This window comes from Odontesthes bonariensis, chromosome 21, assembly GCF_027942865.1.
Source record: "Odontesthes bonariensis isolate fOdoBon6 chromosome 21, fOdoBon6.hap1, whole genome shotgun sequence".
NCBI lineage: Eukaryota > Metazoa > Chordata > Actinopteri > Atheriniformes > Atherinopsidae > Odontesthes > Odontesthes bonariensis.
This window is the reverse complement of record NC_134526.1, coordinates 18,842,581-18,855,525: the sequence shown is the minus strand read 5'-3', so window position 1 is coordinate 18,855,525 and position 12,945 is coordinate 18,842,581. Positions and strand designations below refer to the sequence as shown.

Sequence of the window (12,945 nt, the reverse complement as noted above, 5' to 3'; positions counted from 1 at the left end):
ATATTTATTTCTAAGTGAATTAGTTGATTACAGTCATAGTAAGTGTACATGTGACATGTTCCCACAAATCTCAACTTTTTGTGTTCTGACTGAGAACGTAAGACAGACACGACACAAGGGTGTCTTACTGCTATTTCTACATTCATCATGCATTTCCTGAGCTTTCACAGGGTTTTCCTGTCACTCCAGGTTTTTGTTCAACCAGTGAGTGGAGATGCAGCACTGTGATTACTTTGACTACTGGGGTCAAGGGACCGAAGTCACAGTTTCTTCAGGTAAGTCACATTTACACAAAATATTCACAGTGACAATTTTATTTATTTATTTCTAATTGTGTTCGATGGTAGAAAGGTTTTGATAAATATATCTTATTAAAATGTTTGTAGACTTAACTGCAGATGCCGATGCTGCTGTTTCAAAAACATTTCCAATGTCCTTTTAAATAATAATATGACTATGATGTAGGATTTTTTGATGATTTGATCTTAATTGTAATGTCATTGAGCCAGAAATGCACATCTACGTGTTTGTGTGCTCTAAATGACTGGTTATTTCACCTGTTGTTACTCTATTGATTAATTATAAATAACTCAGTTTAAAATTTACAGTGGTTATAAATTTTATTAATGGAATAGCACATGTTCTGTCTAATTGAAGCTTGACACAACATTTTTCGTCTATATTTTTCAACAAATGTAACAGAGATGAGTATTTTTAAAGTGAGTTGGTGTGAAGGTCACCTCATTATTTTTTTTGTATATTATCTAATAATAATAGTTCTTACCAACAAGCCTTTTAGGTTTGTTTTATTCTTTATTCTAAGTATAGGTGTACTGTCAAACAAAATGAATCCCTATATTTTAAGACATGAGATGATACTGACTAAATACTGCTATTTGAAATGTTATGTTTAACTCGTACTAAGCAAACCAGCTTTCTTCTTAGAAATAACCAATAGGTAAATATTTGATTGAAAATAGCTTTTTGGAAGTTGAATTTTGAGGTTGAGAAGTGGAACTGCTTTGACTATTCTTTATTTTAATTACTTGAGCATTTAGAAAATCTCTGCAGTGGTGGAGGAAGTGTGGAAGTATTGTCCACTTCATTTAAAGCTCTATTAAAATATTGTACAACGACTCTTTGTATTGGTAGAAGTCAAGCATTGAACATGTTACTTCGTGTTATCAAAAAAATTATAACATTTTGTATTAATAACTTTTATTCTGCATACATAATTAAAAAGAAATACTTGTAAAACGTGTAATAGTTTGTATTATCATTTGATTATTGATATTAAGGAGCAGCTTAAGTTAATAAAGCAGTGCAACAGAAAGTACATTTGTATCACATTACTGTGGTGCTACATATAGACAAATTTAATCTATGTACCATAGTCAACACTCTACCTAAAAAAAAAGTTTGTTATTGTGAGGTATTTTGTGAGGTATTTTCATATGTTTAACATTCCATTGAAACTAATCATTGTTCATTATGATTTAATATGCTAATTATTTATTCACCAAATGAATGTATTATTTGGTTTGTAAAATTAAAATAGAAATGAATAAATGCTGAAACAAGTTCTCGAACAGACGATCAAAATCATTGACAAATTTCTGCCAATTGAACGAAAAGAACTAGAGATTTACAGTCTCAACTGTACTTGTATGAAAATTAGGCACTTTGATTTTATATTAAAAGTTCATATTTTTATCAGTTCTCATACATTTTGAGTACAAACAAAAATACTTTTAAAGTAACCAGTGAGTAAGAAATGTAGAGATGTAAAAAGTTTTTTTTACTACCCTACTTTTTTTTTCCTATTCTAAATCTCATCACTGTGTATTTGAGAATCTAGTGTGAATATGTTGAACTTTTCCTTTGCCTTTAATCTTCAAACTTCCACAGACACAACAATTTCATCACCAACTCTGTTCCCGCTGATTTCATGTGACTCTGGCTCTGGAGATGAAATCACTCTTGGTTGTCTGGCACATGACTTTTTTCCAAAGAGTGCTACATTCCAGTGGAGCGATGTCAGTGGGACCAACGTGCCTTCTGAACAATACATTTCAGCTCTGAGTAACAGCAACAATAAATTCACAGGAGTCAGCGTGATCAGTGTAACAAAATCTAATTCTTTGTCTTATACGTGTTCTGTCACTCACCCTGGAGGCACCAACCAAGTGCAAGTAAAAAGTATGTTATAATTTATTTCAGAACATCTGTCTTTCATTTCTATCTGACATTCACCTTTTAGGCAATAGAAAATGTTCTCAAATTGATTTATGTGTCTGTCTTCTGCCTTGACATTTTCAGGAGGAATTTCTACTCCAGGCACAGGTAATTCTGATTTTCATGTAGTTGAAACTAAAAGTAAAATGAAGGGGCATGTTTAAATGAAACGTATACATTAAAGTGTTTTTTTTTTAACAATTTCTTTTTTTCTCCAGAGAATAAAGTTCCGTTAATCATTTATTTTTTTATGGCTTTTCCATGTAGTTCCTTTGACAATGAATTTAAACCCTCCAACTAACAAAGAAATATTCATCAACCGACGGGCAGAGTTGAAGTGTAGCATTACTGGACCAGACACCATCCTATCGGAGACCAACGTTATCTGGGAGATTGATGGAAAGCGTGTCACAGAGAACGGTACGCTGGAAACAAGTACAAAATCCAAAACCAGCATACTGACTCGTAATCTCAACGACTGGAAATCAGTCAAGAACGTGCACTGTTCTGCTGTCAGAAATGGTGTGACCCTGGATACTCAAGAACTGACTGTCAACAGAAGTAAGTTACCAAATTGAAATGATCAATATAGTATGAGACAATATTATTTTGTAGCCAATTCACTTATGAAAAGGACATTTTTATTAAAAAATGAATTACTCCCAGCTTGGTGATCTGTAATTCTTGGGAATTCTAATTTAAACTCAACACTTCATTATAAAGGAGGCTAACTCAGTGTCTCTTTCAGAGGGGGCAAATCCAACCGTGACAGTTCTCATTCCGACAGCGGAGGCCAGTAACCAAGGAGACTCAGCTGAAGTCAGGCTGGCGTGTCTGGTCTTCAGTTATGTGGAGCAGGATTACTACATCGCCTGGTCAGTAGATAAGAATGGAAACAGTGGAAGCTATGAGGATACTACCTTCACCCGCCAGAAGACCAAAAATGGTTACTTGGTCACAAGTGTTTACACCACCACCAAGAAAGAGTGGGATGCAAAAAAAATGTTCAACTGCAACGTCTGGCCTGCTGGTAGTGACGAAGCTATGGAACCTCATGGAGTGTCAAAGGCCTCTGGTAACGCACTTGAATGTTAAACATAACAGACTTGGCTGGATCCTTTGTGCCTCTGTGTTATTTTGTTTGTGTGTAAATGTTATGTTGTGAAATTATGTACACTTTGTGTTGTCATCAGTCATTGTGATTGTTATTGTGCATTTGTCATCATGTTGTGTTGCCTTCTGTCCTTGCCATACTAAAACCTTGTTAAGTGTATTGAATTTTTCAAAATAAATGTTGCATGGAGACACTTGTGTTAAATGTGTGCATGAATGAAAATATATCAAAACAAAATGAAAATTACGCTCAAATGCTAACTTTGCATGACTAGTTGCTAGTTGCTTTTCAGTCACACAAGTGTGCTGCATTGTTAAATCACTCATTTTATTCCATTATCTGAATGAAAAATCATTAGCATTTAGAAACACACACAACTAATCTAATCACCCATGCTGTACCTTCCTCTTCTCAGATTTCCCTTCAGAATCAAACTGTATATTTGAGTCGAATTGCACATATGAAGAGGATGACTTCAGCAGTTTGTGGTCCACAGCCTCCACCTTCATATTGCTCTTCATATTCTCTCTGTTCTATAACATGATATTCAGCTTGGTCCAGGTAAACATGCAGGCTTTTTATGCATTCAAGCAAAGGAAGATTATTCAAAGTTAGATGTGTAATTTTTTTTGAATGCTTGTTGGATTATTGTGACTACAGTGCCATGAAATCTATAAAATGGAAGCCTGAATTAATCCAATAAAGACATTTGATAAAGGCAGAAATATATATATATATATATATATATATATATATATATATATAAAAAAACGGAAATATAATATATTATCTGCAGAAGCATGTTTGAAAATGCTTACCACTCCAAGATATTGCAGTAAACTGATTATGGATCCTGTTAATATAAATTAATTATATGAATATTTTTATATAAATAAATAAATAAATAAATAATTTATATAATTAATTATACAAATATTTGATGGGATGAGCATCTATAGCATCAGTTTTTTTTAAAGTTCTCAGAATATTCAATTTGTGAATGAATAATGACATTCATAAAAGTGTTGTTTGTTTGTTTGTGCTGTTGTTTTCTAATCATCAATTAACACATTTTCAAAATTGTTTTTCAGATGAAGCGGCAATAAAGAATCGGGTGGATGCACATTGGACATGAGCGGCTGCAGATCACACATGGTGTCTTTTCTGTAGTTTTCACATATTCTAAATAGTTGAAATACAATAAACAATCTACTGTATATTTAGAAAGTACATTTCTGAAGTCATTTATCTGTACTGTGAAGTATTTCTATGGTCTTGAATTAAACCTTTTTCTGTCAATTCACATTTAGTCATTTTTGACAACATTATTTATTTAAAACTTTTGCCAGATATAGTATAAGACAATAAACGTGATACAATTTATCAATGACAGTATGGCATTCAAATTAAATGGAGCATGGCTAATAGTAATTGTGTTACTTTAATACAAAAAAGCTGATAGCTTTTTTCTTTTCTAAATTCAATATTTTATTCTTACTTTTTTACTGTTGAAAATTATATTTTGTGTTTTTAAGAATAAATATTTTCTGTTGATTGTTCTTTTTCAAATACACTCATTTTACTTTGTTGTTAGAGCGGTTATTATTAAGTAAATATGATACAATTTCACAAAATACATTTTATCATGCAAAATAAAACAGAGCAGGGCTATGAGTGATCATGGACTCGGTTCACCTAAAATACTTTTTGTTCATGTGCTTTAAAGTGCTTCGAAGCATCTTTCTTTCATTACCTTCTATTTCTGTACCTCAGGGACCGAGACTGAAAGTTGAAACTGTCAGAACTAAACTTCCTCGAAACAGCAGGCACATCTGTCGCTGTCTGTCAGCAGATCAGGTTTGCAGTTTCCTGTATGAAGACTTCCCCTTGAGATTTGAACATTTCAACCGACTTTTGGTCTGAACTTGTAATAGACTTTGGTACAGCAAATGTGTGTATATATAAAATGGATGGATTACAGAAGTTGAGAAGCTTCCTTGTTCAAATTCCGGCTGGGGCCTTTCTATGTAGAGTTTCCATTCTCTCTGGGTTCTCCAACTTCCTCCCACAGCCCCAATACATGCATGTTAGGTTTATTGATTATTCTACATTGACCATATAAGAATGAGAGTGAGTGCAGGGTTGTTTGTCTCGTTTGTATCTGTCTGGCCCTGTGATGAAGGCTGTAGCCCGCCTCTTGGCCTATGGCAGTAGGGGGATAGGCTCCATGTGCCCCCGTAATCCTGAGTTGAAATCAGACTTAAAATGAAAGGGCCCATGAATATAAGTGATGAAAATATTTGTGATTTTGACAATTTCCTTTAATTGTTTTGGCTACAATTGCTTGTTTTTAAATTAATTTAAATTATTTTAATTAATTGTTTCTCTTTATATTATTTTATGTGTTTTTAATGCTTCTTCCACTCCTTGCTTCAATGCTTTGATTTTATGTAAAGCACTTTGAATTGTTTTGTACATGAAATGTACTATATAAATACATTTTATTTGATTTTATTTGATTTGATTTACTAAAATAAGACCACATGGAGTCAAGGAACAGTAAAATTGTTTTATCAGTTAAGGTCCGCAGGTTTTCCATTTCTAGTTGTTTCTAAACATGTCATTTTTAGAGCTGCTTCCCACTCTGGGTGCAGCTCTGAGACCACACCTGCCGCAGTGAAACTGTAGAAACCATCAGATCTGCAAATACATTTCCTTGAAATAAAAAACACATCTGTCAGGATGATGCATATTTGCATGCCTGAATGAAATCAAGCATATATTGACTTACATGTATTCATGTAAAAAAAATCCTGTCACCATCTAAAATAACTCATCAAATACATTTAACCATAGCAAATCTGAAGTTTAAATATGTATGTTTAAGTATTCATTTGTGGCTTTACAGTACAAGTTTACTTGTGAGATCAACTTTGCAGTCTGTAGTACAACGATCTAACAGATAACCGGTTTCCTTTCTCATAATTTAATAATCCATCCATCCATCCATCCATTTTCTATACCGCTGAATCCGTCGGTCTGGTCGCGGGGGGGCTGGAGCCTATCCCAGCAGTCAATGGGCGAGATCATTTTAATAATATATGTGTAAATTTGTCATTTTAGTCACATGTTAGATTGTTTATATGTTTTATCATCACTTGTCCTTGTGGTAAATCCTATTTGGGAAAGACAAGTTGAGCTCTGAAGACTTGAACAGCTGAACATAGAAGTATCTTTAGATGAAAAAAATGTAATGAATTAATAATCCTTCTTGCTTTCTGAGATACACTGGAATTGAGAAGCTAGATGTCCCTCCAAGAAGAGGTAACCTGAGTGTTTTACTCTGCAGGAGGGAACAATATTGGATTCATTGTCTGTAATCTCTCTCACTTCATGGTCTGAAGATAAATTTTGATTTGAGATGTTTGTTTTTTAAATATACCTCTTTATTAGAGAATTCAGATTAAGTTTCTTATGATGTACATTGAGGTCTTGTGTCTGTTTATCTATTAGAAAATACTTATTAATATTTTTTTTGGTTTTGTTGATGTGTTTTTGAAGGATATCCTCGTTTTATTTTGGTAGGAACAGATTGTAAAAACTTGCTGGAGCCTATATAACAAACACATGTCTTTATCTTACAAGTACTGATCTTGAGGAAGCCTCAAAGGCTGAAACATCAGGCATTACATTTGAATGTATATGGAGCCAGCATTTGCAATCAGCCTTTCTACTTCATAGGTTATTTGTATATATATATACATGTGTTACAAAACTGTGTCATATCAGCCATGTAATAGAGGTTAAAAAGAAATGTGAGTAAATGCTACCATCTAGTGGGCAAGTTTTGTAAGGAAAAGAGGCTCTGTGAGTGGCTGATACATACAGTATAGGGACAAAAATTATTTTTGAGTTTTCTGAGAGAGTCTTTCTATCCAATACAATAAGTAGTTATAGAAAACTATTTGCATTTTTAGTCTGCTAAATGTCAGATAAATGAGGCTGCTGATAACAGTTGATTGCACCAAGAGCTAAACAATGATTTTTTGTCTTTTTTTTTTAAAGCAATGACAATGAGCACAAGCTAAACATGTTGCTTGTGCTGCCATCTATAGGTCACTGCCTGCACCTCACAGCACAGTGTTGTGAGGCCGTGTGATCTGACTCACAGCAATGTTTGGGCCCAAATACAAGAGAATTTATTTTCAGCCTTTATTTCAAAGCAGTCAGGAGTTATTATGGTGGGCTGCCTATGTCTAATACCACCAAGCCCAGAAGAATATTGGTGCTGAAATAATATTCCAAATCAAAGGATATTACTAAAAAAGAAAAGAAAAAAGAAGAGGAAGAAGAAAAAATCTGCAAGGAATGTCATTTACACTGGATGTGGCTGTTGTTTGTTTGTAAAAGTGAAAAGAAAAAATACCATTTTTGTGTACAACGTAGGCTATGTCATTCATGTTCATTTGGGCTGCAGTTTTTGATTTATCTAGTCACACTACTCCACTATTCATCTAGTTTTAGGGAAGATTACAACGTTGTGATACTTTTCTTAGGTTTCATATTATCTTTAACAAAAATATATATCATTTGTGAAACAAAAATGGACTATCAAATTAGTTTTTAAAAGAGCCAGTTATCTTTAATATTTAGATTCGACAAGATGGATGACATTACCATCTGATTAGATGGTCTAATGAGCTAAATTACACCAAGATGGATGAACGAATGAGGCAAATTTTCTTTTTTATAAGAAGCCATATTTTTAGAACTCCTTCTCGTAGAATAATTCTGACTATTTAGATTAATAAGGCACATCCTAAAATTTGTTAAAAGGCTTTCATTTTATTTCTTCCTCTTTTTTCTTTTATCTTGAAAACGAAATGGCACATTTTACCCCACTTCACTCTACCCACAGCCAAACGCGTATTTGAGTCACACTGTACATTACATAAATACATCTTTTGTCTTTATTTCCCTCCCTCTTTTGATAAACTTAATGCAGTAATGACCTATGTGTCAACATCCAGCACACACTTTGTGGTGAGGTTTTGTTTGATATTCAGACATTGTGTTCATATTTTCCATTTGTATCAAAGCGTGAGAAATATAAAAACGGAGGGAGCTATTTTCAACTTTTGGGGTATTCTGTTTGGGGTTTCACTGTGGAAGGTTTTAGTAAGTGCTTGTGTCACTGTGGAATATAGTGGTGGCTGGAGTTACGACACCGTGTTACACATCATGTTGTGAAAGTTCCTGTCAATTGCAAAAAAAAAAAAGCAAAGCTACTCGAGTTGAAAGCACAAAAAAATGTGGTGTAACTCAAATCACTGACTCTGTTTGTGCTCCCCCTTCACATACTACATCATATCATATATGATCTAATTGAGTAAAAATGTAATATTGTGGGATATTTTGTTGATATGTTCTATTCATGATGCTGATAAGGACTGAGTAACTTCATCATTAAATATTGTACCTCTGACTTTGATGTAAATGAATGCATAAAACCTATTGAAAATAAGTCAGATCTTTCAGTCATGATTTTAGGACTGACTAAAGTTAATGTTGGTTAATGTGTGTTAATATAATTAAAAAAGTATATCAAATAGTCATTAAAATACAAAATAACTTAAAGATAACTTAAGAATACAATAACTCAAAATGTTATTATTAGCTGAATACTAGAGGGGGGATCAAATCGTCATATATATATGTGTGTGTGTGTGTGCAGTAAAATGCAATAGAATGAAGAATACTTGCTACCTTTCAGCATGTGGTTTTTGTATTGTCATGTGTTGCTGTGTATAACTGGGGGGGTGGCCACAGTAATTTACACTGTTACAAAAACCTATCAAAAGAGGCAAGGTCTTAAGTATGAGGTCAAATTTTTTCTTTTCTTTTTTTTAAGCACTTTTTAATGTTGCAAAGAGGCGCACAAATATTTCCACATAATCATTCTATTTTACTGAACTTGGAAAATTAAAAGAATTATATACTACAATTGTGTGAGAACAGCAGAGAACAATGACTGCTGTGGTTTTTCACTGAGTGTGGGAGAAGTGGCAGTGGAGTTCAAGGAGTTCAGTAAAAACCTTCAAGGGTGGAAAATATCTTTTTGTTGTAAATGCAGATGTATCTAAACACTCTGAATAACACCTGGAAACACTGCCTCAGTTGGTAAAAATTCCCTGGATGAAAATAAATTAATGAATGAGTGGTTTCACTACTGCAACTACCTGTAGCAAAATCAATCAAATCAATTAGCCATTCCTGGTTGTATACTAATGTATATATATATATATATATATTTTCATGTATATTTAATATTGGCACTGCCCATCACAATTTTTAAACATACAGCAAAGTCCTATTCGTTGTATTATAGTAGCCAGCATCGCAGGGTGGAGATTTTGTGTTGGGTTGCATTACAGTGAAACTATAACAACCACAGTGATACATCCTTTGACAAAAACCTCTTGCCACAGAAAATGAATGTGCAAAATACCCATAAGATATAACTGTGGAAATGGTTCATTAAAAGCAAATGCAAACACGGCGAATAGTGGTGGATGGAGAGAAATGGAGAGAGAAATCCACCACATTTACATTTCTATTGCAATGACAGGCTTCACTCATCAATTTATATGCAGAACATAAGTCAAAGCTCCTTTATTAGAGAAACAAAGCAAGCACAAATCTTTTGTTATGCATGGGGAAAAACACTTCTAAAGGTGTGTCTTTGCACAGAGGGGGGGGCACTATCTTGCTTGTATCCATTTAGACTTAAACTGTTTTCCTTTTCAAACCAAGCAAACAATCGTTTTTTTAGTTTTTTATTTGACTAAATAATATACGAATAATATATAAATAATATGTATAGTCATATATTTATTACATGCATTTTTTTTCTTAATGATAAATCCTCTCAGATTAAACCTTTTACATCAATTGAATTTAACACGATACATTTCTATCAGACTTAAATATCTAAGTATTTTTTGTACCATCTAAAATAATAAAGAAAAAAGAATATAGAGGTGAACAACAGAAATGGATCAGAGAAATTCATACTGCGGTTCCATGATGGTGCCTGTCAAGTACATAAAATAGCCAATACAAACTTTCCACTGCACTGCAGGTTTTTGTAGGATTGTTTGCTGTAGTGTATAGCTGGAACCATAGTAATATATAGCCATACAAAAACCTGTCCTGCATTGAATCTAATCACATTAGCACTGCACCTCAAGAAAAAGACAAGATTGGGTTGTTCAGCAGTTTTCTACCCTGTGAAGAAAGTCCACATTTAGTGGAATTTTAACGTTGTAAACGTGTAACCCGAATAACCTAGAAAACCACAAAGCATCAGAAGGAAATGTTTTTTGCTCGTAAAAGCAAAGCTCACATTTTATGAATATTTATCACACTTATGAAGATAAATTCTTTCAAATAATCTAACAGTTTAGCAAATGGGCAAAATTAAGGATCATAATAGTATACAATGTAACGTGGATGTAACACTGAGTTCCAATCCGTTTTCATTGTTAAAGTTTATGTATTCTTTGTTTCCCATCTAGATTGGGTGGAAATCATTTGCCCATTTGCTTTGTTGCAAAATGTTAATAGATAATGTATTTGTTTTATTTTATCTTGTTAATAAATGTGAGACTATTTTCAGGAGTGTGTGCGGGGTGAGGTTTATGTAAGGGGCTGTGCCACAGTGAATACTATAGCGGCCACAGTGAAATATACTGTGACAAAAACCTCTGTCCAATAAGAAAGATAAACTGTGTATTATGATGATACAAAAAATAAGGGAGACAGAAGAGGAAAGATGTCTAAAGATCACTGATGAGGCATCTGATGCAGTTACCATAGCAATTATTTGAAAAATGAATAATTGTAAAGAATGTTTATGTTTGTTCATGCATTTGGCAGACGCTTTTATCCGAAGCGACTTACACTATAAGCAGTCAGGGTAAGGACCGTGCCTAAGGACCCCTACCTGGAAATAGTAAAGAAAAAGAGAAGATCATTTACTGAATTCACATCAAGAAATGTTACATTTAACAGGATATTGCAGTGTTTTAAAATTTTTTTTTTTTTTTTGCAACAGCAAGCGAGTGAAGTGTAATGAGAAACACTTAACAAAGTGAAGTTATTGTAAGGGGCTGAGCCACAGTGTATACTACAGTAGCAGCCACAGTGATACATCCTATGACAAAAACCTTCTACAAAGAAAGAAAAACAGTCTATGATGATGAGACACTAAAATAAATCAGTAAGTGAGAGAGAAAAGCAAATATATCTAAAAGTTACTGACGAAGCAAGTGCTACAGTACCTTTAGCAAGTATTTAAAGAATTAACAATTGTACATATTTAGATAAGAAAATCAACCAAAGTTGGACAAAAGCATAGGTTTCAAAAGGAAAAATTCTAAATTAACAGCAATAGGATTCCCTACTTGTACTCTAAAAATGTACCAAAATACTAATATAAATAAATGTATGTTTGCCCAATATACACTGTTCAAATACTGATGATCCATCACATCAGGCCAGTTTTTTTGTACAACAATGTACAACTGTATATGGAGTAGCAACCACACTGTATATCAGCAGTACCAAAACCTGTCCTGAACTAAAGGGAAACCCAAATTCACTGTACATCAAGAAAAAAAGATCATTGAAGAAACTGACATCAGGAAATGCAGCAGTCAACAGAACATTGGGGTCTATCTAATGTATTATTATCATAATCATTATTGTTATCAATATTATGAGAAACAGCAAGCAAGTCATATGTCACGATTAACAGCTTCTAAGGTGAAGTTATTGTCAGGGGCTGTGCCACAGTGTACTACTATAGCAGTGGATACTACGGCCACAGTGAAATATCCTATGACAAAAACCTCTGTCCAAAAAGAAAGATAAACTGTGTATTATGATGATACAAAAAGTTAAGTCAGAAAGTGAGACAGAAGTGTAAAGATGTCTAAAGATTACTGATGAGGCATCTGATACAATTACCACAGCAATTATTTGAAGAATAATAATAACTGTAAAGAAAAAGAGAAGATCATTCACTGAATTCACATCAAGAAAAGTTACATTTAACAGAATATTGCAGTGTTTAATTTTTTGCAACAGCAAGCGGGTCAAGTGTAATGAGAAACACATAACAAAGTGAAGTTATTGTAAGGGGCTGAGCCACAGTGTATACTACGGTAGCAGCCACAGTGATACATCCGATGACAAAAACCTACAAAGAAAGAAAAACAGTCTATGATGATGACACACTAAAATAAATCAGTAAGTGAGAGAAAAGCAAATATATCTAAAGGTTACTGACAAAGCAAGTGCTAGAGTACCTTTAGCAAGTATTTAAAGAGTTAACAATAACACAAATTTAAATAAGAAAAATCAACCAAAGTTGGTCAAAAGCATAGGTTTCAAAAGTCAAAGTCAAATTTATTTGTACAGCACATTTCATGTACAAACAATTCAAAGTGCTTTACATAAAATAAAAGCATTGCAGCAGGGAGTGTAAGAAGCATTAAAATACATAAAGGAATATAAAGAGAAACAAATAAAAC

The 12,945-nt window shown here is 33.4% G+C and overlaps 1 pseudogene and 1 gene segment (V, D, J or C); both read left to right on the top strand.

Annotated features, from left to right (window-relative positions):
- The window catches only part of LOC142371932 (uncharacterized), a 126,565-nt pseudogene that overhangs the window by 87,059 nt on the left and 26,561 nt on the right, over window positions 1-12,945 (top strand).
- On the top strand, window positions 229-4,627 carry LOC142371913 (immunoglobulin heavy constant gamma 2-like). The segment is given in 7 exon segments: window positions 229-275; window positions 1,909-2,199; window positions 2,320-2,343; window positions 2,503-2,796; window positions 2,984-3,310; window positions 3,765-3,910; window positions 4,441-4,627. Coding segments are annotated over 4 exon segments (771 nt in total).